Genomic DNA, 27344 nt, shown 5'->3' with positions numbered 1-27344 from the left:
GTTTCTTCAGTCATCACTGTCACTTCCTGATTCACTCAGCTGCAAATCATTTCCTAAAATAAAAAAGCAAAACTATAGCAATTAAATGTTTAATATTTTCATATTTAATATATTTATTTTTAAATTAAAATATTATGCAGAAATTAACCCCTAAGGTGATTCTGCCAAGCCATCATCAATAATCAGACTGTTTATCCTATAGTTTAGTCACATCATTAGTACTAAAATACTATCAATATTCAGCATGCTTTTAGGATCACCTGGTATTGATTTTAGTGTTCTCTCACATACCAACATCCTCCTTCATTTATACCATTCATTTAATTACATTGGGAATTGAGAGAAAATATGTCTTAGACTATCAGGCTATATCGTTTTGAAGAGTGAAAAAATTTTGTGTGTTTTTTTACTTAAAATGCAGTCAAAATCATTCAGTAGTATGTGTTAAAAGTAACTCACCAATTCCATTTGTAGTTAATTCATGTGCTTACAGTCATGGGACTTACATTCAGTGGAGGAGATAGACAGTAAACAAAGATATAATGCTAACTAGGGGGAAATATTATGAAAAAAGTATGGGGAGGGTGGTGGGAGGTGCTATTTTAGATAGGAAGGTCAGGAAGACCTCCTTGAAGGGTGACATTTGAACAGAGATCCAGATGTAGAGAGAAAGTCATGGAAATATGGAGTTGGGGAACTGTCAGAATCAAGGAACAGCAAACACAAAATTCCCAGGGTAGAAGCATGCTTACATATTCTCTGGCTGATAGAAGGACACTGTGGCTGGAATGGAATGTGTGAAAAAGACAACAGTAGAAAATGATATCAAAAAGACAGATAAAAGATTATAATTTCTAGGAAATTATAAAAACTTCATATTTTGTTTGAAATGTAATGGGAATTCATTGGAAAATGACTAATAGTCAACTGACTTAAACACTTTAGTATATCAGTGAATCAACCATGATGGTGTGGAAACATGAAATCAGGGAGAGTAGTTATGAGGCTATTGCAGTTTCTCATGTAAGAAATAATACTAGTTTTAACTCAGGTGAATCAGATGGAGATGATGTAAACTGATCAAATTGATCACACATTCTGAAGTACAGCTTACAGTATTATCAAAAGCATTGGCGTTAGTATGAGAAAAAGAGAAAAGTAAAGAATTCTCCCCAAGGTTATCTTGTCTAACCAACTGTTCAAATGGTAGTTACCATTTACTGAGATGAGAAACACTAGAGGAACAAGTTTGTGAAAGAAAAAAAAATCGCATGTTAATTTTTGAAGTGGCAATTTTGTGATACCTAGTAAATATTCAAGTACATATGACACAGGTAATTGGATATGCAAGTCTAGATCTGAAGGTAGAAGTGGGAGCTGGAAATAAAGATTTGAGATTTCTTGATTACAGGGGTTTATTTGAAGCTATAAATTTGAATAAAACCATATCAGTAGTAAATTACAATAGCTAAGAAAATTCTTGTATATCATAATCAACAAAACCTAGCATATTATGAAGATATACCCAATTTAAGAATTTTTACATTATATGTGAATTATAATATATTTCAGTCAATTGCACAAATCCAGAACTGATTAAATCTGTTAGTTTATTCAGTGCTTCTGGTTTTTATGACCATTTTAATCATCTTAACACTCTGCTTATTATATTTCATGACATAAGAATGTTCAACTTGATCTGATACTGAAGTATGAGTTTCTCAAATGACATAAACTCAAGAGTTCTACTTTTTATAAGATACTTCATGTGATAGAGGTTACATGCATGGTCTCACCATGCTGTGATTTGCAATGTTTAGTCAGCTTTGAAGACATGAGATTAGTCTTTGAATATGTGATGTTTAGTAAAGGAAATATGTTTTTAATCAAAATGGTAATTTCAATTTGGAAAAAAAGAGAGTTGATCCATGGCCATTACATTCAGACTCTTAAATCAGTGATTCTCAATGAGAGCAATACTGCCCCCTAGGAGATATTTCAAAAATTTATGTGAGAGGTCACTTGTCCAGATGATTTGCAGCTTGCTGGTGACATTTAATGGAAGGGAAATTTAGAATTGCTAAATGTTTTACAATGCAAGCTAAATGTCTTAAATAAATGCAGGTGGCAGTCATACACAATAAGAATGCACGCAGGTGGTTGAGCGCAGCGCTGTGAAGCTGTCCGCAGCCTCTGCAGCAAGGGTTCGATCCTGGCCAGCCAGCGAGAATCCCACATGGCGCAGCAGACCTCTTCTGTCTCACCCGCTGCTCCCCTCAGCAGTGTATTTCAGTTAGTCTGCCTGTTCTATTCCCCGCTCTGTCTCTGGTGAATCCTCTCACCCTCCCACGCATCTGGCCTGTACCCTGGTTCTAGTATGCATGAATAAATAAATCTTTTTAAAAAAACTTTTGAAAGTCTAAAGAGATATGCATGTATTTGGAAAATCTTTTAATTTTAAGGCCAGAACAAAACTGCATTTTTATAAACTAAAAGTAATATTTTGCACAGATTTAAAATTCAACTATATTTAAAATATGCAACTATAATGTGAACTGATAGAAATTTTATATAAAGATTTTCTTTTTAAAATTGTTTTGGAAAACACTTTAGTGATATCAGTGTTGTTCAATGTATTTGGATCAGTAACATAGCACCTCAATACTTGTCTGTATATGCATGTCTATGAATTTCTATGCATGTCTATATACTTTTCCAGTCATTATTTCAGCAAGTCAATAAAAAGAGAAATTGTTAACATTATAAATTGTATGGTGGTGTCTTGCTTCTATCAAAAATTATTCATTAAAATGTAAGTTTAAACACAGAAATAAAACCCTCCAAAATCCTAAAATTTGTATAGAATAATGAAAGACTTCAAATAGTCTAAACAATCCTGAGGGAAAAAAAGAACAAAAATGAAGGTATCATATTTACTGACTTCAAACTATACTACAAAGATACACAGCCACAAAGAAAAACAGCCATACAGATAAATGGAATAGAGTTGAGAACCCAGATATAAAACCACACGTTTATGAACAACTAATGTATGGTAAAGGAGTCAAAAGCACACAATGGAGAAAAGGAAGACACTTCTAAAAATGACGCTGGGTGTTGGACTTTGTCGAACGCTTTCTCAGCGTCTATTGATATGATCATATGGTTTTTATTTTTCTTTTTGTTGAAGTGTTGTGGAAAGCTGTCTGGAGGATCCTCAGGCTACTAAAAATGGAGCTACCATACGATCCAGCAATCCCACTACTAGGGATCTACCCAAAGGACACAAAAATAGTGATTCAAAAGAGCACCTGTACACCTATGTTTATTGCAGCACTATTTACAATAGGTAAAACCTGGAAACACCCAAATGCCCAGAAATAGATGACTGGGTCAAGAAGATGTGGTATATATATACACAATAGAATATTATTCAGCAATCAAAAAAGATAAACTCATGCCATTCGCAGCAACGTGGATGGAGCTAGAAGGAATTATGCTCAGTGAAATAAGCCAGAAGGAAAAAGAAAAATATCAGATGGTTTCACTTATAACAGGAATATAGGAGAACCAAATAAGACATCAGTGTAAAAAAATAATAATAACAGTACAAAACACAACAAAGCAAAAACAGACCATCATAAACCAGAGACATACTGCAGGGGAGGAGGAGGGAGAGGGGTGAGAGGGAGGGAGGGAGTAGCACAGGGGACTGCGGTGATGGTGCATGAGTGCACTGGGGAAGGAAATTCTATGGGAACTCAATCTGAGGGGGGTAGCAAATATGGTCTAAAAAATGTAAAAAATGATAAATGTTAAAATAAAAAATCTTTAAAAAATGACGCTGGGGAAACTGGACAGCCACATATAAAGGAATAAAACTAGCCCTCTACCTTATACCATACACTAAAATTAACTCAAAAATGGATCAAAGTCTAGAACTGATATCTGAAACGATAAAATACATAGAAGAAAACATAGGTGATAAGCTCTTTGATATTGGTCTTAGTGATGTCTTTGTGGATCCATCTCCAACAGCAAGAGAAAAAAAAGGGAATATAAATTAATTGGAACTATATTCGACAGGGAGAAGAGATTCGTAAACCATATATCAAAGTAGGGGGTAACATCCAAAAATATATAAACAATTCAACTCACATATATACAACTCAATAACAAATAAACATATACCCTGATTAAAAAATGGGTAGAGGATCTAAACAGACATTTCACCAAAGAAGATATACAGATGGCCTACAGACACATGAAAAGATGCTCTACGTCACTTATCATTATGGAAATGCAAATCAAAACCACAATGAGATTTCACTTCACATTGGTTAGAATGGGTATTATCAGCTTTCAAGGTCTAATGTTTTAAGCTTGTCTTTATCTGACCCTTAGTTTGGTTTCTATATATTCCACATATTAATGATATCATTAGTATTTATCTTTCTCCTTCTGAATTATTTCACTTAGTATTAGCCCTTCCAGCCCCATTCATGTTGCCACAAATAACATGAGTTTTAATTTCATTTCTATATGATCTTACTTTGCTTTCTTTAAGATTTCATTGCAGTTTTCTTTTAACATGAATTATTAGGCATGGGCTTTTCCATTTCAAAGTTTCCATTTTAAACTCATATTTGTTATTTGTTTATAATTTCATTGTATTGGTAATATAATAGGTAAAATATAAATTTTTTGAAATATATTATTTCCTTTGTCTGAATAGGTGTAATTTCTTTTTGATAGTCTGATTCTTTTCTTGTATATATTTTTAATTGAGGTAACATTGGTTTATAATACTGCACATGATTCAGAGGTACAGGTTCACACCTATTCAGATGTGTATTACCACATTGTACCCACCACCACGGCACCCAGTCCAACACAGTTCATTGGACTCTTTCCATTTTACTCTCCATCCACATTCCCTCTTTGGTAGCCTCAATTCTAAAGTCAAATTTCTAGAATTTGTTTTGGTTTATTTTTGTCTGTTCCTTTATCTCCCCTAAATTTATTTACTTATTTTTTGTAAATTATTGTTCATTTTTGTACAGTAATTGGTTTCTTGTTTCAGGAGTAGTTCCCATAGTTATCTCACTACCTATCACCTGTGAACTATTACCATAGTCCCTTGTGCTCTTCTCTCCCCTACTTTGAACCCTTTCTCTTCCCCTCCCTGGCTGTATGCCTCAGATGTATGGTCAGTTTGCAAGTTTTGTCTTTTTTTTTTTTTTTACCTTTTGTTCAGTTTCTCTATATTTCAAATATAAGTAAAACCATCCAATATTTATCTTTTTCTTTCTTTTTTAAAAAAAAAATTTTAAAGATTTATTTATTTATTTATACAAGCACTGGGTACAGTCAAAAGCACAGGAGGGTGAGAGAATTCACCAGAGCAGAGTGGGAAGCAGAACAGGCAGACTGATGAAATACACTGCTAAGGAGAGCAGCGGGCACGGCGCCATGTGGGACCCTTGCCGTTGGCCAGGGGATCGAACCGGCGCTGCAGAGGCTGAGGGCAGCTTCGCAGCCCACTGTTCAACCACTGCGCCACTGGGGAGGCCCTATCTTTTTCTTTCTGACTTATTTTGCTTAGCATAATCTTTTCCAGCTCCATCCACATTGCTGCAAATGGCATGCATTTCTCTTTTTTGATCTCTGGGTAGTGTTCCTTTGTTTTGTTTCTCCATATTTCACATACAAGTGAAATCATCCTGTATTTGTATTTCTACCCCTGGCTTATTTCACTGAGCATAATTCCCTCCTGTTCCATCTGTGTTGTTACAAATAGCAATATTTTGTCTTTTTTTATTATAGCTGAGTAATATTACATTGTGTATATATACCCATCTTCTTATTCACTGCTCTGTTGTTGGGTATTAGAGTTATTTCCATAACTTGACTATTGTAAATAGAACTGCAATAAACATAGGAGTGCATATATCCTTTCAAATTAGTGTTATTTTATTCTTCAAGTAGATGCTTATGGGTGGAATTGCTGGATCATATAGCTTATTTATTTTTATTATCTTGAGAAACTACCGTACTGTTTTCCACAAGAGCTTTACCAGACTACATTCCCAATAGTGTATGAGGGCTCCTTTTTCTCCATATACTTGCCAACACTTGTTATTTATGGTCTTTTTGATATGGACCATTCTCACTGGAGTGAGATAGTATCTCATCGTGGTTTTGATTTGCATTTCCCTGATGATAAACAATGATAAGTATTTTTTTTTTCCTAAACCTACAGTGTGTGGGTCTCCTTTCTTTTTTTTTTTTCTTTTTTTAATTAATTAATTTATTTATACAAGCACTGGGTACAGTCAGAAGTGCGGGAGGGTGAGAGAATTCACCAGAGCCAGAGTGGGGAACAGAACAGGCAGACTGACGAAATACACTGCTGAGGGGAGCAGCGGGCACAGCAGGAGAGGTCTGTCATGCCATGTGGGACCCTCGCCAGCGGCCGAGGATTGAACCGGGGCTGCAGAGGCTATGGGCAGCTTCACAGCCCAGCACTCAACCACTGAGCCACCAGGGGAGACCCGATAAGTATTTTTTTCATATGTCTTTGGCCACTTAGGAGAAATGTCTCTTTAGCTTTTCTGCCCATTTTCAATTGGTTTATTTATTATGTTTTTATTGCTTTTCATAAGTTCTTTATAGTTCTTGGCTATTATCCCCTTGTGGGATATATGATGTGCAAAATATTTCTCCCATTTACTAGGGTGTCTTTTCCTTTTAGTTCCTTCACTCTACGAGGCTTTTTAGTTTGATGTAGACCCACTGTTTATTTTTGCTTTTGTTTCCCTTGCCTCTGACCCCAAAGACATCATTGGGGTCAATGTTGCAAAGTGAACACTGAAGCCAATGTTGCAAAATGTTCTGCCTACCTTCACCTCTATGTATTTTAAGGTGTTAAGTCTTACATCCAAGTCTTTAATCCATTTTGAGTTAATTTTTGTGAGCGGTATGAGATAGTGGTCTAGTTCCATTATTTTGAATATGGTTGTCCAGTTTTCTCAATACCATTTGTTAAAGAAACTTTCCTTTCACTAGGAAGTAATTTCTACAATGTTATATACACACATATATATATATTTGAAGATATATATCTTAGAGAGATATGTATCTGAAAAAGAATGCCTATGTAGCATTTTTGGATTGTAGGATTCTATGTATTGTGTTAATTATGTTGTTTGTGATTAGAGATGCATTAAATCTTTCCCTACTTCTGTTAATTTGTTTAATATATATACATATACATATAATTGCAGATCCTAATATATATGTACATACAAAAAGACATAGTATTATGACCATACAAATTTATAGTTGCTTATCCTCCTGGTGCATTGAAGAACATTTTGTTATTATTTGACTATTCAGGAAATAAGTTGCTCCAATTTTACCTCCCATGTCTGGAATAATAGTAATAAAACTATAATTCTAGGTCCTTTTAAATTTTTGTCCATACTCCTTTTTCTTTTGCAATCAAGACATATATATATATATATATACACATATACATGTGTGTATATATATATATGTGTATATATAACTTATATATATAACTTAAAGTTTGTGTCCCTGACCGAGAACTCTTAACTCCACACACAAGTCCAATATCATCTCTTTAATGACTGAGTAGATGATTATAAATCAGAAAAGGAAAGAAGGAAAAGTATATAGAAAGATCGGAGAAAAACCAAAAACGTATATGTTAGAGTCAAAAGAAAATGAGTAATTCAACAAAAAGGTAACAGTTAATACCTTCAAATGAATAAAACAGGACTCCTTTTTTAAAAAAATCCATAATTATAATCACTGTGTTTCCACTGTGAATTCTTTCTTTTTCAATTACCCATGCTTTTTATACTTACTTAAAGTATTCATCAGCAGGCCACTGTTGTCATGATACTTATTATGACCAGCATCAATATCAGGCATGCTGCACTGTGGCATGGAAGGCAGGGTAGGATGTCCTGAGATACAATTTCCTGCATCAGAAGGAGAGGATCTGCGCTCTTCATCTTCAGTGTCACTGGAACTATCCTCACTACTTGAAGATGATGAACTTTTGGAGTCCGATGAACTATCACAACTACTCATCTGATCCATTAGACTAGCTTCTGCCTTCAGTTCTGAAAATAAAATAGAAATGAATAGGCTAAATAGATATTAAATAAGTATACTGAAATTTGAATGTGTTCATTTCACATCATTCCCTTGTTCACATAGATGCAAAAATTTTAAACAAAATTTTAGTAAATTGAATTTAACCATATTAACAGTGGTTCTCAACTATGGGTGATTTTGTCCCTCAGGGAGACCTCTGGCAATGTCTAGAGACATTTTTAATTGCTACAACAGTAGGGGCAAGGGGAAATAGGGACTGGTGCTACTGGTATCTAATGTATTGCAGCTAAAGATGATATTAAACATCCTACAATGTCCCCTGACAAAGAATGTCCCAATCACAAATGCCAATATTATTAAGGCTGAAAAATGCCAAATATTAAAAGGACAATACCTTATGACCACGTGGGGTTTTCTCTAAAATTCAACCAATGCAATCCACTATATTAAAAAAAAAAAAATTAAAGCTATTGCAAAAGAGCGGGAAGAGTATTTGACAAATTTCAACAATCATTCTTGATTAAAATAAAAAACAACTCTCAGCGAAAAAGAAATAGAAAGTTAACCTGATGAAAGATATCTAGGAAAAATCTTCAGCTGAATCAGAATAACTGCTAAGAGATTTAATGGTTTCCCTCCAGTACCAGGAGCAGGAGGTTTTCCACTCTAACCATCTCTATTCAATATTGTATTGGAGATCCTCATTGGTGCAATAAGTTAAAAAAAAAAGAAAAAGAAATAAAAGGCATCCAGATTGGAAAGAAAAAGGCAAAACTGTCATTATTAACAGATGGCATGATTGTCTACATAGAAAATCTGATGGTATCTACAAAAAAGTTAGCAGTGAGACAAGCAATATTAAAGGATACAGGGGAAATGAGCAAAAATAAGTGCACTTCTATGTACTTGCAATGAGCAATTAAAAATTAAAATTATAAACCAAAACGTTTTGTATGTGATAAATTATGTATGTGATAAAAATGGCTTTTCATGTCAGCATAAGTGACACTTATTCAAAAAATGGATATTGCTCTACTCTCTTTTTATCAATACCATATTTGTAAGTTCTCTAACTATATGCATAAGTATTGATAGAGAATATATATGTACATATATATGTATATACCTACACATACATATTGTTGGGGAAGAGGCAATTTAGATTCTTACTACAAGTGTTTGCTTAAACTAAAATTTCAGATAGCTAAAGACGTAAATGTAAAAATTTAACTACAGAAACACTAGTACAACTGCCATCTAGTCATGAGTTTAAAAAGATGATTCAGTCCTAGCAGTAGATGTTCAGAAAGTAGGATCAATAAAATATTTAAAAGAAGAGAGTCTAAGGAACATGCTATAGAAACTTCTCAAGGCAAATTCTTATACAAAGTTGGATCTTAAGCTTAAATCATGTTAACATAACCTACAATACAATGACTTTATTATGGTGTTTGCTAAAAACTGTCACAGATTGGAACTTCTTGGTGTAAAATTATTGTTGAAGATATGATACAGTTTAATGTTCCCTAGAACAAGTTCCATATGATGAATTCCTTTTAGAATTTAGTGGCGTGGAAGAGTCTGATTCTTTGATATTGCTTAGATAATACAAAATAAATGTAATGTTTTAGAATATTTAGTAAATTTGATTCCTCTTTCCCTTCAATATCTTGATTTTTATGTTCTAGTATTTCATTGTATATATGTATATAATGACATCATTATTCAAATACATTTTGGAGGATATGCTATAATAATAAAATAAAATTCAAGATCTCTTATAGGAACAAGGATTCTGAGTTTATATCTTCCTCACTAATTGTTAAGAGAATAACATATTAGGAAACTAATACTATCCTGGTTATAGAAAGGGTAAATAGAACTGGTGAGCTATATGCATGTTATGAAAAAAAAGTACAAAACAAACATACTTTGGTGACTTTCGAAAGGACTGTGTCTCCCTGGAAATACCATTCTGCTGAAAACTTAGTAGCAATTTGGAAGAACTTGCCTGCTGCTTCTGCTTACTATTGATATTTCTCCTCACTTCCCTGTTGGTTTGGTGACATCTTAGACAGCTACAGTCTGGCTATACATTAAGTACTTCGACAGGAAGGTGTGAAGAAATGAATTTGAATCATCACAACTATCAAAAAGAAGAAAACTCCAGTTATGTACATCTAAATACTTTTCCCCCTGAGTAATCAAAAGATATAAATTCTCCTGTATATAGTCTTTCTTACATAATTCCCTAAGTCATAAGCTATACTGCTCCCCCAGAAAAAATTAAATGGAAAAACTTATGCCCTTAATGAAAGCTTATAGTTAGTTCCCTAGTTAATTAAAACAAAAAAATTCAGTTAATATTTCTTAGTAATAGCCTCTAAAGGGGCATTATATACACTTAGATTTTACCTCTTTCAATATCATCCATCAGAGAAGCTGGGGACATCTTATCTTCAGATGGAGAATGTTTTACAAGATTGGGAGTCCTAGACGAATTCCGCATTTGTTGCTGCTGTTGCTCTATACGATACTGAATTTTACTGCTTCCTTCAACTCTGCAATTAAGTATATCAAAGATTGAAACAGATATGATAGCAAGGTAACAAAAATTTCAATTTACAAAATTGACACTCTTTCCCTAGAGAGCTTTGAAATTATATTTAAGAATCAAAACAAATTTAATTCATTATGTAATAAATATTTATTGAGCCTTGATATATGTATAACACAAACACAAGTTCATTGAGGGAAACAAATGTTAACCAAAACAAAACTATTGTTAAAAATTGAAGTGATAAGAGATTCACAATTTATATACTAAAAGAAAATGAAATTACATAAAAGTACATAATAGGTACAATATATTCTCTAAATTCTAAAATTAATCACTTCGATAAATCACTTCTACATTTTTTATTTATAGCCTAAAGCTATGATACTAAAGGAGATTCATATACTTTTCTTTCAATACTATTAAGAGCATATAACAATTTTATTTGACTTCTGCCTCTCCCATTGCTAGTCACCAAATCCCGTTAGGTCTTTCTTTACAAAGTACTACAAACTTTACTTTTCTTTTCATTCCTACCCTCAAAAAATTGTGGTTTATGCATTTTTCTGTCTCACATTGTTTTACTTTATTCAGTTTGTTTGGCAAATTAGTGTTTAAAACAAAATATACTCAAGTTAATCCCTAGTTAAAAAGATATTATTCTATAACCACTGTCAACAAGGCAACATCCTAATTCCTTGGATACTGAAAACATTAGCTTCAGCCTATCTTTATAACCTGACTTCTAATCCACTGTCAGCCTCACTCTCCACTTTCCAATACACAGGCACAAAGACAAATCTCTTTTCTATTCAAACAGGTCTTATTTATTGGCCCTAAATAAGTCAGATATATTCCTCCAAACCTTGCTTATATCTCATGTTCTCTCTGATCAATCAAATCAGTATTTTTAAATGTTCCTACTAATAAAAAAAAAAAACACCTGGTGTGAGGGCAAATTAAAAAATAGAGCTCCTAGACTCCTTTCCTGATCCAAGGGTAAATTTGGGCTCATATACTTAATGAGTACCCAAGGAGATTTTTATCTTTAAGTATGTTTGGGGAAAAAAAATTCTAAAACTTAACCTCCTCTTGTAATACATTCATAAGAGCTCCCTGAATGCTCCAATTAACATAACCTTCCTTTAATTTTTAGAATGATGTTTGTTTATGCTATTTGCATGACTTTTAGAGAAGGTTTCTTGTATTATATGGTAACCAATGCAGCACTTCTTCCAGAAAAAGGATTTGAGATGGGTATATTGTCTTATTGACTTTTTTTAATGTAATGGTTCATTAATTCAAATAAAATGCAGATATTTTGAGGTTAATATTTGTATAGAAATTTTTTTCTGTGCCTTACATCTTTTATGTGTCCAATAAATGTTTACTAATGATGAAATTATTTTGGAAAGTATATAAATTGCTCTAATTCTATGAAACCAGCTACAATAGAATAAAAGGTATAACTATATATATAGGAAACATTCAGAAACAAAACAAGCCTTTATATATCAAAGAGAGAAGAAGGGATAAAAGTTTTTAGAAAAGGATCTCAACCAAATTTAAACTCGGTAAAGATTTAAATCTTTGTACCAAGAGAAAAAAACCCATATATATGTGACAATTCATAATTTTTTTCGCTAACAGTTCTTTAGTAGTAACCTTTGTGTGGATAAAATAATTTATTCATTAACCACATACCTTGTTTTTTTTACAGTGATGTTGCTGCTGAGTTTTTCTAGTCGGCATTCTCCAGTATCATGGTTAATAATCAAAATGCATTCTTTTAAGTAAGGTTTCTTTGAACCTTTGAAAACACTTACTGGTGTAGTTGAACCCTGTTTAGAAAGTTAATTATCATTACTTGAAATTTATCATAGAAATTCAGTTGGGAGGGCCTTTGAGATCTTTTGTATTTCTCAATCTATGTTACAATTCAAGTCACCTAACTACATGTTATTGCTACTCTGACAAGAATGTGTGTAGTCAGAGAAAAAGAGAGAGAGAGAGAATAGAAAAGTTAAGATCTGAAAGCTGCTATCACTGAAGAAATCAGATAGAGGAAGTACTTTGGTTCATTTGTTTTTATAACTGGCAATTTGGGATTCAATTCTAATACAAACAATACATTTTATGGATAAGTGAACAGAAGCCCAGAATCATATTTCCTACCTATCCCTTACCCCTTCCTTCTTACTTCATAAATTTAATCTTTTTAATCTGGAATTTTATTCAAGTGGTGCTTCCTTAGGCAAATTAAGGAAAACCAATATATCTAGGAACACGCATTACACTAAATCCACTGATTAATTTTAGTGTCATTAAAAGTGAGACAACCAGGCATTATATACTTCATAATATAATACAGAGGACAGTAGGCAACATCACCTATATTCTTGCCTAAAAACCCATAAAAAAATCCAATTCATCAACAAAGCTATAACTTTAGATATAACTACAGTTTATAGGAAGTATAAGGAAGAGAGGAAGAGTTAAATAATAGCAAACAAATAATTAGAAATCCACAATGTGACATACTCCTTTAGACAAAAATCCTGGGAAAGGAGTTTTTATAGACTAAAAGAGACTTAAGAGAATAATATCAAAATATAAGAATCTTATTTGAATTCATAGGGGGGAAAAGCACTGTAAAGAAAATTTGAGATCATCATAAAAATGTGACTATGGACCAGATATTATAATTAATTCTGCAATATGTAATAACAGCATGGTACTTAGGCAAAAAATAAATATAGCCTTATAAGTTATAGATGCATATATAAGCATTTATGAAATGGCATAATGTCCAGGATTTGCTTTAAAATATGCCATGAAAAATTTGTGGTAGGGGAATAGATTTAAAAATTGGCAATATCCGTTATTTTTGCTTTTTTTTTTAAAGATTAGCAAGTGATAACAATTGAAGCTTAATGAGTACATGGAGATTCATTATACTACTCTATTTTCCCTAATAAAAGGTTAAAGAAAGCAAGTTACTAATGTTACTTGTTACTAATCACACACAACTTCCTATGTGCTCCTGCTCTATCTTTTGTTGCTGCCTCCTTCAACCCCAAAGAAATTTTATGTTTATTATTGCCCTATTTGATCCCAAACATATATATATACGTATATATATTCTTAAACAGTATGTTATTGTTTGTTTTTGGAACTTTATAAAAGCGTGTTAAAATTTTTAAGCAATGATTATAATAATTTGACAACTCCACAGATACTCAATGAACACTGAATATAAACAAAAGATTATTTTTTATCACAAGTTACAACTGAAGTTTTTCATCATCTCTATAACTACCTTCTATACTTTGAGCAAGTTTTTTTTTTTTTTTTTAAAGATTTATTTATTGGGCCTCCCCTGTGGCGCAATGGTTGAGCGCTGGGTTGCGAAGCTGCCCGCAGCCTCTGCAGCGCTGGTTCGATCCCCGGCTGCTCCGGGGCCACCAGAGGAGGGTCCCACATGGCGCGCAGACCTCTCCTGCCGCCCGCTGCTCCCCTCAGCAGTGTACTTCGGTCCTTCTGCCTGCTCTGCTCCCCGCTCTGGCTCTGGTGAATTCTCTCACCCTCCCGTGCTTCTGACTGTATCCAGTGCTTGTATAAATAAATAAAAATAAATCTTAAAAAAAAGTCTTTAAAAAAATTATTTATTTATTTATACAAGTACTGGGTACAGTCAGAAGCGCGGGAGGGTGAGAGAATTCACCAGAGCCAGAGCGGGGAGCAGAGCAGGCAGAAGGACCGAAGTACACTGCTGAGGGGAGCAGCGGGCGGCAGGAGAGGTCTGCGCGCCATGTGGGACCCTCACCCGGCGGGCGGCCGAGGATGGAACCGGAGCTGCAGAGTCTGCGGGCAGCTTCGCAGCCCAGAGCTCAACCGCTGCGCCAGCAGGGAGGCCCGAGCAAGTTGTTTTTTAATTAAACTTTTTTTCTTCATGAAACACTATTTCTACTTTAAGCTTATAAATAGGAGAATTAAATGCCTCAAATTAATAATCATTACATTTACACAAAATATTCATAAAATTAAGAACTCTGAAGAAACTTAAGCCTTTTTTTTTTTTTTTTCCTAAAGATTTATTTATTTATTAACACAAGCACTGGGTACAGACAGAAGCGCAGGAGGGTGAGAGGATTCACCAGAGCCAGAGCAGGGAACAGAAGAGGCAGATTGACGAAATACACTGCTGAGGGGAGCAGTGGGTGGCGGGAGAGGTCTGTCATGCCATGTGGGACCCTCGCCGACCGGGGATCGAGCTGGCGCTGGAGAGGCTGCGGGCAGCTTCGCAGCCCAGCACTCAACCGCTGTGCCACCAGGGGAGGCCCGAAACTTAAGTTTTCTACTTGTTTAAAGACATTCTTGAGCTGCCCCTCAGAGGGAAAGCCGGGTATCACACGAAGGTTGGCTGATGTGAGCATCCACAGTTATCTCGAAGAGATGATGTACTCCACTGCTTTGGTTGCCAGAAGCCCTCTAAAACTATTCACTGCTTTTAACGACAGGTGGTCATTTTAACAATTCTCTTTCATTTGAGCTGACTAATAGAATTACAGGATAAACTTAATATTCTTTTGTATTACACATTAGGCCTTTTATTTAATTTCTAAATACCTTTCATTTTTCTAGTATATCACCACATGTACTCCTTTAGTTCTTCAAATGTAACAACATCTTTTGTTGCTTTGTCTTAGCCCATGTCTTTTTCTCTGCCTAAAAATGTCTTTACCTCTTTCCTTTACCTGGATAACTTTAACTCATCTTCAAAACAGCATATATTGATTTTTCCGCTCCTTCCACCAGCTGAGTTACCTCTCCTCTGTACTCCAATATAATTGTATATAAACCTTTGTAATAGTCCTTGCATTTCTGTGTTTTAATCAGTTATTTGCTATCTTCCCCATTAAATGGTATTTTTTCAGGGGGCTACAATGACAATGTCTAGTGTACCCCTTATTCCCAATAGCTACTACCACTGGATTTACCACACAGAAGGTACATGTATGTACGGCCTGTCAGTCTTTCATTAATAGGTTCACATTTACAAACACAAAAAATATTGAGGCTTATAATTTTTGGAAAAATCTCTGGCAGGCTGGCATGGGGAGGAAATTACTTTTGCCCCAAATGATTTCTACACTGTTTCACAAATTTACAATTTGAAGACTTGAAAATTTTCTCCTATAGTTGTCATCACTTTAATAAGTATTTGAGGACCTCCCTGGTAGCTCAGGGATTAAGTCTCAACACTATCACCTCTACAGCCTGAGTTCAATCCCCAGCCAGGGAGGTAACCCACATATGGCACAGCAGACCTCTCCTGTCTTGCCCGCTGCTCCTCTTTGCAGTGTATTTCAGTAAATCTGCTTCTTCTGCTTCCCACTCTGTCTCTGGTGAATCCTCTCATCACCCCCCCCCAAACTTTTGGCCTACACCCCAGTTCTTCTATACAAAGATACAAATACTTTTAAGTATTAGAGTTGCAACCTTAACTAAACACATAGTGGATGGTAACTATTAATTAAAGTGAGATATGTGTGAGTGAAAAAAGTTTATTAATAAATGTACGAATCTTCATCTGCTTGAAGTAGGAAAGCAATACAAGGGATAAGCCTGCAAGAATCACAGTTTGGGAAAACAATGTTCAACATGGCAAGGAAATACCCACCTAAATATTTTCTGCCAACCAATCATAACTGATCAGTAAAACTATAAAATAAGACCAGACTATAGGGGAACCAAATAAGACATCAGTGTAAAGAAATAACAACAATACAAAACACAACAAAACAAAGAAAATTATAGATCAGAGACATCCTGCAAGGGAGGACGAAGGAGAGATATCAGAGGGAGTGAGAGAGGGAGGAGCATAGGGGACTGAGGTGATGGTGCACGGGTACATTGGTGAAGGAAATTCTATGGGGACTACACCTGAGGGACTAGGGGAAACAAATATTGTTTAAAAATGAACAATGATGTAAAAAATAAAAATTTAAAAAAAGACCATACTAGCAGTGCTTTTCACTCAACGTTTTTCAATAACTTTTAAAATCAAGTGAATGGTTTAAGTTTTTCTGTAATAAATATGATAAAGCAAAAAACCCTTAGATTATTGGGTACTAAATTTTCAAACTATTTTCAAGATGACAGAATCTGAACACTTTTTCGCCATAGTGTAATTAAAAAGCCTTATTTGGGCCTCCCTGGTGGTACAAGGGGTTAAGCACCGCACTATGAAGCAATCCGAAGCCTCTGCAGCACAAGTTCGATTCCAGGCTGGCCAGGGAGCAACCCACATGGCGCAGCAGGCCTCTCCTGCCTCGTCTGCTGCTCTCCTCAGCAATGTATTTCACCCAGTCTGCTTGTTCTGTTCCCCACTCTGTCTCTGGTGAATCCTCTCACCCCCTGCATCTCTGGCCTGTACCCCCAGCTCTTGTATGCATAAATAATGAATCTTTAAAAAAAAAAAGAAAAAGAAAAAAAAAAAGACTTATCCACAATACCTTATAATGAATTGATTTTTTATTTCCTTCTAAGGAAGTATTTGAGAAATACATATTCAAAAGCCCCTACAAATTTAACTAACCTTAGGAAAACTTTCATAGGCAGCAATGTGACATTAACAGTGAAGTTTGAGTTTATATAGGATTGATTGATAAAAATAAGAAAAGGAAGACTAGATAGAGAGCTTACTTGCTATATATACTTCTAACCATGACAAGACAGCTCATAATACATACATGAGAATGTGGATGAATCAGAACAAAACAAAAAAAAATCTCAGAAAGTCCAGTATTTTCTTTATAGGTTAAAATATATAGTCTTGGTTTTCTCTGATAACAGACCAAGTCAGCATAAAAAAAAAAAAAAAAAAGACACTTAAGTTGAATGCTAAGAAATTTCTAACTCAAGGACAGAGTAAACTAAAACATTCAACAAAGAACTTATATATTTATGTAAGCAGTATTTGATAGTGTTACTTGGATACATCTGGAAATTTAAAAAATAGACAAAACTTTCAGTTAATGCCTCCCTACTTGCTTTCTTTTCCAACCCATTCACGAAACTCCAAAAGCACAAATCTAAATATGTTAGCTCTCTGCTTAAAAACTTCTAACTGTTCTCTACCACTTATGTGATAAAGCCCAACTTCTGCAATACGACATTAAAGATTCTTCACCATCTGATCTCAGTCTACTTTTCCAGTCTCTACTCCTATTAATCATTTTTCATATTCTTCAATCTACTAAATTTATTCCACAAACTGCTTTTTCTTTCTTCATAAAGTCTTTCAGGATTCTACCAGGCAGAATTTTATTCCATTTACATGCTTGCATAGAATTTTATACATGCTTTAATGTATAGGACTAGATGTTCACATATTTCTTTGCTATAACAGGTTAAGACTTGAAGGCAGAGGATATATTAGTTTTAGTTCAGAGTCAAAAATCTGTCTTATAATAGTAATTTAATGATTATTTGTTAGTCTTAATTTGTTCCAAATTATTTGATGTTAGAGTTCTTGAAACTTATAAAGTATACTAAGATCATTTTACCTAAAATAGTTTAAGTTTTTTGTTTTGTTTTATTTATAAATTACTTGATTCTCACTATAAGAATGGTGCAATTATTTTCAATGAAATTTAGTGTGAATTCTGCAAAAAGACCCATTTAGTCTAAAGATATAGAAATACTCACTTCAATATTTGGCAGAGTTATTGTCACCTGTTCACCCTTGCCAACTTCAAGGTCTCCTTCACAAGAAGTGTCAATAGAAGCAGGCTTGAAGTCATCTAAAAAAATAAATAAATACAGATTTTTTTATACCTGGATATGAAAAATATAAGCATGTTTCAGTTTAATAACTCATTTTTAAAGTCAGTAGTTAAAATGATTTAGAGATGTTTTCATATTACAATTAAACAAAATATAATAGTTTATTTCTGTATATATAATTCTGAAGGAAAAAAAAGAAATAGCTATACTCAACAACAGTATTCCTCAAACCATGCTCCCTCAGAATCCTATTTAGATCGAGATTAATTAGACTTGGGTGTTGAGAAATTTCACAAACTGTCGAACAAGTTTAAGAGCCTTTAAGACATGAAAGTCACTAAAACATAATTCACATCAATATATAGCAGTGATTAATTATTCTGATATAGAATTCCATGGTTTATATTTACATTTTCTAAATTAACTCTTTATTAAAAATATAGCGCACATGCAAAATAGAACACCAACCATAGAAACTGGACGAATCCTCACAAAATGACATGGGAGATCAGAATCAAGTGAAGAAATATAACATTATCAGTTACACAGGAGCCCTGCCAAATACATGTACTGAAAAGATCTATTTTTATATAAGCAGGGAAGTCCCAAAAGCAAAAATATCTAAATCTAATGTAATGAATAATTATTAGTGAAATTTAGGGAACTATGAGGGGGCAGATCTTGGGCAAGAAAAATCTTTCACTACTTATCAAATCATCACTCTATCGCCATTGCATGTAAACAAAAGCTGACCCTGTTTTACAGTGACAATTACAATAGCTAACTAACATTTATGGAACACTTACTACGCGACAGGCATTTTGCTAACATTTCATATTTAATTCTCATAACAACTCTATAAAAAAACTGAAATTCATTCCTCTATTCCTTGAACATATAAATATAAATAATTCACACAAAGTATTCTTTGTATCTTATTCATGTTGATTTAATTATAAACTGAATATATGCAATAATCATCTCTTAAAATAACACTTAGTCACAGATTTAAAAACAGTCAAAAATAATATAAGTAACATGAAAAAAAGTGAAAGTTTGATATAAAACACACACCCAGGTAATGGTGTTAGTAGTAGAAAGGTAATGAGTAACAATAATTGAAGAACTAAGTTATAGATGCTTGAAAGCGGTTTTGGGCTTAGGGAAATTGTGCTAATTGATGTCAATTGGTGAAAAGACAATGATGAAAAATAAGGAAAGAAATAAGAACTGAGCCTTGAGTGTCATAGAGCTAAATAGAAAATAGAAAGCAGGGCCTCCCCGGTGGCTCAGCGGTTGAGCGCTGGGTTGCAAAGCTGACCCCAGCCTGCGCAGCGCCGGTTCGATCCCCGGTTGGAGGGTCCCGCATGGCGCGCAGACCTATCCTCCTGCCCGCTGCTCCCCTCAGCAGTGTACTTCGGTCTTTCTGCCTGCTCTGCTCCCCGCTCTGGCTCTGGTGAATTCTCTCACCCTCCCATGCTTCTGACTGTACCCAGTGCTTGTATAAATAAATAAAATAAAGAAAGAAAGCAGAAAAGGCCAAAAAAAAAAAAAAAAAAAAAAAAAAAAAACCTCAAGAGAATGAACAAATATATAAAATAAAACAATAATACTAGCAGCTATAAACTATATGCTAATTGATTTATTAATTTTATTCCTTATCATTCTTATTTCAAAGCTTCACAATTCTGTAAAGTGATGAATATCCCTATTTTACAGATAAGGGAAGTAAGGGTAAATGAAATTAAATCCCTTGTCTAAGATGATGCAATTAACATTTGTTGCAGTAACAATAAGGAACCACATTTAGCTGCAGTAAAAAGATAAGTTGGCCAACAACCTCTGATGTCAGTCTCATTGATAGCAATACCAGGGAGTGAATGCAACTTCAGTTTAAGCCAGTAAATATTTATGATACTAAAATAAGAATGAAAGTCACTTTATAAGAAAATATGTACCTTGAAGTCACTGTGATTTAAAATATTTTAATATAGGGGCCTCCCCGGTGGCGCAGTGGTTGAGCGCTGGGTTGCGAAGCTGCCAGCGACCTCTGCGGCGCCGGTTCGATCCCCGGCTGCCGACCACCTGAGGAGGGTCCCACATGGCGCGCAGACCTCTCCTGCCGCCCGCTGCTCCCCTCAGCAGTGTACTTCGGTCCTTCTGCCTGCTCTGCTCCCCGCTCTGGCTCTGGTGAATTCTCTCACCCTCCCGCGCTTCTGACTGTACCCAGTGCATGTATAAACAAAACAAACAAACAAATAAATAAATAAAACATGCCTCTATTTAAAAAAAAAAAATAAATAAAAAAAAAATAAAATATTTTAATATAAATAAACTATCATCATGGCCTACAAGGGTGGCAATAATAATAGACTTTGTTGATGATAACATGTCAACTTTCAAATGTTAACTTCCTTCAAGGTTCTGCTAATCTAAATATTCCACAATCTTCTTACATCACTCACATCTAGTTACTGTCTTCTTTCATAATATCTTTCACAAACATCTCCTTGTATTCTTGCCAAGGACAAAATAGTTTTCAATCAACAAAGGCTGAACTATCAAAGTACTTCCAGCTTGCCCTTCTGCTTTTCTCTGTGTTTTTGCTTGCAGAATTTGAAACCTATTTCAAAGTTGCTCTTCTCTGAAGCAGTATCTGGGTGCAGAGGACGCAGCACATACCCTACTCTCCAAAACTCTCAATTTCTTATCTACTTCTGCAGCACTTATTATACCACCCAACAAAATTTAACATATTTACCTTTATGGACACATCCTATTGAACATACAACTTTTAGAAGCACAATGCCTCTTACATGCATTCCTCCAGAACTGTGACCCCCCAGTACAATGCCTTTAATATAATGGTTACATAAAAGACCTTTATAATTTACTCCAGTTCATATTCTTTACCTACTCTGAACCACCTCCAACTTATTTAAAGTATAAACTTATTTAAGCTAATAATGTGTAAAAGCTTGTTTTCTAATTGCTTCCTGAGGATCAGGTTGATCTCTACTTTGACTCTCATTTATTTAGGGTAAATAGAGTCATACTCCTTTTGTACTTCTCACTAGTTCACTTTTGTTCTCATTGAAGGCATCTATTACTCAATATTGACTATAAATAATTCTGGAGTTAACCTTGATCTACAAAGCTATATAATTGTATGTAAATTTGGGGAGTCTATCATCATCTCTATGTACGTACAAACCTTACCTTACCCACTACCAAAGTTCTAGTGTTGTTCCCACTATCCGGTTGACACCCTTTACTCTTTCCTTCCATACCCTTCCCCTCTGGTAACCACTGTATTTTTCACAGAACCTAAGAGTTGTTTTTGTTGCGATTTGTTAGTTCATTTGCTTTGGTTATTTATAGTCCACGTGTTAAAGAAATCATCTGATAATTGTGTTTCACTTTCTGAACTTACTTCACTTAGCATAACACCTCAAGTTCCTGTGATATATATGGAACGTTAGAAATGGAATCAGAGAATAAAACCAAGGCTCCCTGACCGCCCGTATTTTTCTGATTTTTACCTACTTACAATTAATTCATGAATTAATTTATAAAACAACAATGGTGTGGGTCAAACATAGCATCTCAAAAGTCAAACTACAGGCTGTTAAACTGTAACTTCTGTTTTAGTGTTTAAAACCTGATTCCTTTTTGATCTCTGAGTAGTATTCCATTGTGTATATATACCACATCTTCTTAATCCACTCATCTGTTCTGGGACACTTGGGTTGTTTCCATAATTTAATTGTAGTAAATGGTGCCATTCGTGGCAACATGGATGGAGCTTGAAAGGATAATGCTAAGCAAAATAAGTCAGAAGAAGAAAGATAAATACCAGACAATATCATTAATATGTGGAATATAAAGTAACTAAATTTATAGTATATAAAGACAAAATGAAAAACTAACCCTTGATAATTGACTATAGAACTGAGACACCAAGTAGAGAGGGGGGCAGGAAGAGGAAAGAACAGGAAGGGAGGGAGGGAGGGAGGGAGGCATATGGTCTGTGGTAGTGGAATATGGGTGAGTTGGTGGTGGTAATGCTTAATGGGGATGTCTCAATGTCACCTTAGTTAAAAGTAAATTAAAATAAAACAAAAAATGATTCTTTTTCTTTATAGCACCACTTTTGATCTTTGCAACCATTCTTTGAATTGAACATCCTCATCCATATTTTAAAAAGGGGAATTCCTCTTAGTAATGAAACTTGTAAAAGATTAAGTTAGGAACTCAAGCCATGTATTCTATCCACTCCTATTCTATAGCCTCTTTACCTTATGTCCACAGTTCTTAACTTGTGTCAGGGGGAGGGAAGGAAAGGGAGGGAAATGTCACATGAGGGTTAGTCATAATCCCTATGGAAATCTAATGAAAATTATAAGTCAGCTACAGTTCCTCTCCACAGAAAAATACACATATGGTCTTTCCTGGTGGCACAGGGGTTAAAGACAGTGCTATCAAGCTATCAGCCACTACAGCTACAGTACTAGTTCAATCCCTAGGCGGCCAGGGAGCTGACCCAGATGGCATATCAGACCTCTCCTATCTTGCTGGTTGCTTCCCTCAGCAGTGTGTTTCAGTAGATCTGCCTGTTCTGCTCCCCACTCTCTCTGGTGAACCCTCTCACCCCGCCTCCCTGCACCTTTGGCTTACACCCCAGTTCTTGTATGCATACATAAATAAGTCTTTATTAAGAAACACACATATGAACGAAATAATACACATGAGCATACGCATCAAATACTTCAGAATTTTAAGGAATTCATAAACCCCTGAAGTCTACACATAGATGCCTATTGCATATAACTATAAGAGACATAAATGTATTCAAAATATCTGTAGCTTTACTTAATAATAAGCAAGAATTCATAATCATATTAAGTCTATCAAAACTATTCTGAACCTATTTACATTTCTAATTATTCTTTTAAGATGAACAAATTCCACTTCTTATTATCAAGTAATGTATTTTTTTTGACCATCACACAAAAGTTTTTTTTTTAAAGAACACAACTTTTGTATTTAGAGGTATTAAATATAATCCCGGAATTATAGAATTTGTTGAATAAATTCATATTCATGCTTTCCACATGCTTCCAAAGGTCAAATGTTGTGTCTTCTAAGTTGCTATGATTCCAGACTAATTTATTTCTTTCAGTTATACTTATTTTAGAAACCCCATCACCAATTTAACCATTTATTTATCCTCTCTGGATTTTTTCTTTCTTTTTTTTTAAAGTAAAATTATTTTTAGATTTATTTATTTATACAAGAACTGGGGTACAGGTCAGAGGCACAGGAGGGTGAGAGAATTCTCCAGAGACAGAGTGGGGAACAGAACAGGCAGACGGACCAAAGACACTGCTAAGGGGAGCAGCAGGCGAGACAGGAGAGGTCTGCCTAGCCATACGGGTTTCTCCCCTGCTAGGATTGAACCGGCACTGCAGAGGCTGTGGACAGCTTCACAGCACAATGCTCAACCTGCTGCGCCACCGGGTCAGGCCCTGGCTTTCTTTCTAATACATTATCTATCAATGTTTTCTGGCAATTTCCTTAGAGTATCATAACAATATCTTCACAAAAGAATCTACAATCACTATCACAAATTTACTTCCCAGGATTGAACTACTTCTACAAACTTCAAAACCCACACCACTTGCAACAGAACATACATTTAATTCTTTTAGAATTAATGTACTTTCCAATATTTGCTAACACCAAAGTTAAACAACTACTTTTTAAGGAGTGGCTCCACTTAAAGCTTCAGACAATCTTCCTGTAGTCATTGCCCATGAGTTCATTTTGTGACAGCAAGTGTATACCCTTATCTGGATATAAATTGTAAAACTGGTGCTAACTGAAATGCAAAATTTATTCTAGAGGATCCTGTTACTCAAACACATCTACCCAGTGAAGCATGTCATTTACTATTCAGCTTATCATTTATAGAACATCCAGTGTCTTCCCTACCATATGTCAGACTATCTTTTTTTATATGTTTTATTGCTAAGCCCTGTTAAATGCATCTTGAAAATCCAAGTAAAGTATATACAGACACTAATATGTACATGAATATAATCATGAAGAATGGTGACTATTGTTTATTCTCTATCATTCACTAAATACTTGTGTAAGGTTGTTAATGCTCTTATTTAATCTCTAAAAATTCTGAAATGTAGACATCATTACCACCATTTTTCATATAAAAAATTGAGACTGAGAGCTTAGATAATGTTTTCAAAGTTGTATTATGTTACAAAGGTGGTGGAAGCCAGAATATACTAGATTCTCATAATTATCTCTGCATATAAAAATATTATTTTCTTCCAGGTTACATTGACTTTGTTATAAATCATGTTCACCTGCCCTGGGTGGAAGTCAAATCTCCTATTTTATAGTTTCCATTCCCTGCTCTTGATTCCTTAAGAATGAGCATTATATGGGAAATAAATTTATCCTCAAGGATAATGACTGGTTTATTTGAATCAATCTAAAAAGACTATGCCTGCTTCAACAACAAGAATAAAAATAAGGTCCGTAAACCTTTCTGATGCCTGCCACAAGCCTAACAGTGTTGATTAAAGTTCTTGTTATTGTTGTTCAGGTTATGTTCATTGTAGCTGGATCATCTGATTGAGGACATAATTCCAACATTTTGAGAAATTTTATAAATGAAAGGCCTTGAAGTACCAACAAAATACATTTCAAAGGCCATTTTTTATTTTTTTAATTTGGGGTTCATGTCCTTAAAAAGAAAATATATGTCCAAGTTATTTTAAATTTTCATGAGCAAATTTTTATAATCTTACACCCTGTAATTTGAAAAATTAATACTAAGACTACTGTGTGCTTAACAAAGAAGAGGAAGAAGACAGAAGATAATATTTGACAGAAAGACATGGAAAAATCAAATAAGAACTATATCATACTTTTGGAAAATAGGACTGAAGTAGGAAAGAAACTGTACAGTTAATAAGAACTACCTCACTGTAGGAAGAGTTAAACACAGAGCATGGAAAAGAAGAATAAACAAGGGACACTTTTAAAGATCTGTTTGTAAATATCTCCTCCATTTATTCTACCAATTGGATGTTAACTTTGCTTATTAAAATCCTTTTATAAAATGTAAATATATTCGGAGTGTTAAACTTAATACTTTTCCTGTGAGTTACTATATTTAGATTGTCTACAACTTAAGTTTTTGGAGAATGTAAATTTTAATTTGACACTTTGATTGAAGCATGGAACACTTCAGAGTAAAACTGTAAATTCTCTGGGCAGTTAAAGGACAGAATGACTGAGAAATGTGTATGATTAGACACTAAGAAAGGACAGGGCTAAGGAAAGGAAGTGAAAAAATACCTACTTTACAATTTTGCCACAGGAAAATAAGAGGTTATGATTTAACGGTCTCAAAGTTTCCTTTCCGCTCTATCATTCTCCCGGGGCTACCATGCAAAAAAATGAATTATTTACATACAAATCATAATATGCTATATTTTCCTTCCTGGCTCTACATCATCCAATTAATTAAAGCAGAAAAGCTTCCTTTTCCACCTCAACAACACAAAAGCGAGTAATTTATCAAAACAAGTTCCAGAGGACAACCAAGTGGAGAAATCACAGGGAGGTAACTATCTTTCTAATAAAGAAACTGAAAACACTAATACTTTGTTAATCAGTATTTGATTATTGATGCAATTAAATTAGGGGTTCAAAGTGACACAGATCATTGGAATAGTTTAGAATCTCTCCCACGGAACACACTAAAGAATGCTCATCATCAAGGACAAAATAAGAGTATATTTCTCCATCAGCCTCAAGGTTTTTTCTTCTTTGCGTAACTGTCCTGTCTTTGCTCCCTTCCTTTTGTCACCTTATTATTTTCCTTTCCATCTCTGTACCAAACACCAGTCACATCTGTCTCCACAATCACCCCTAAGGACCTATTTCACAAAGTTTCCCTTTCTGTCTATAGGCGTCATTCAAGTATCTCTGCCCAGATTAATTCAAACCTGCTTAACTCCGCCTTCTCCCAACAATGCCCTAGGACCTCAAACAGGACAGCGGGTACCCCATTCTCCAGCAAAGTAAAGGAGACTGGGGGACACAGCTGGGCGCCCCATTCTCCAGCAAAGCAAAGGAGAACTGGGGGACACAGCTGGGCGCCCCATTCTCCAGCAAAGCAAAGGAGAACTGGGGGACACAGCTGGGCGCCCCATTCTCCAGCAAAGTAAAGGAGACTGGGGGAACACAGCTGGGCGCCCCATTCTCCAGCAAAGTAAAGGAGACTGGGGGACACAGCTCAGAGAGGGCTGTCCCATCCACAGCTCTAAACTCAGTGTCCGCATTTCCCCCCCCCCCCCCAGTCGTCCTCACTTACAGCGCACAGTGTGGAAGGCGCAGCGCGGCTTCTTCTCGAAGCTATCTCCTAATTTAAGAACCCGCTCGCGACTATCAATGTGCCAGGGTCCCACTGCTCCATTCATCTTTATCCTCGGGCTCCCGCTTTGTCTGGGTCACGGACGCTCACGACCATCTGCCACCTCAGCCCCTAGCAGCTGCATTTGCAGCCGCGGGAGCAGCCACGGGAGCAGCCACTACGGACTCCGCCCCCTCGCGTGCTGATTGGTTACCTGCGAGGGGCGCCCCGCCCCCTGGCTCCAAGGAACTTGGTCCCGCCTCCAGAGCGCTTCCCACGTTGCGACGCACGCAGCCCCGGGAAGGCGGCGCACTGAGGTGCGTGGCCGGAGCGGGGTCTTTTGGTGGAGGAACGCCGGGGAGGATGAGGTAACGGACCTGAGGTGGCGGCGGAAGGAGAGGA

At 35.3% G+C, this 27344-nt stretch overlaps 1 protein-coding gene across 1 annotated transcript; it reads right to left on the bottom strand.

Moving 5' to 3' along the window:
* Positions 1–6: 6 nt before the first annotated feature.
* EAF2 (ELL associated factor 2) lies at positions 7–27009 on the bottom strand (the record flags this gene model as incomplete). The annotated part of the gene is made up of 6 exons (XM_084231712.1): positions 7–53; positions 7893–8153; positions 10564–10709; positions 12410–12546; positions 18419–18513; positions 26904–27009. 6 exons carry the CDS (start codon positions 27007–27009, stop codon positions 7–9), a joined length of 792 nt encoding a protein of 263 aa, XP_084087838.1.
* Positions 27010–27344: the final 335 nt, after the last annotated feature.

This window comes from Talpa europaea (genome assembly GCF_964194135.1).
Source record: "Talpa europaea genome assembly, chromosome: 4".
NCBI classification, from domain to species: Eukaryota; Metazoa; Chordata; class Mammalia; order Eulipotyphla; family Talpidae; genus Talpa; species Talpa europaea.
The sequence above is the reverse complement of the archived record's forward strand: the minus strand, read 5'-3'. Positions and strand labels throughout refer to the sequence as shown.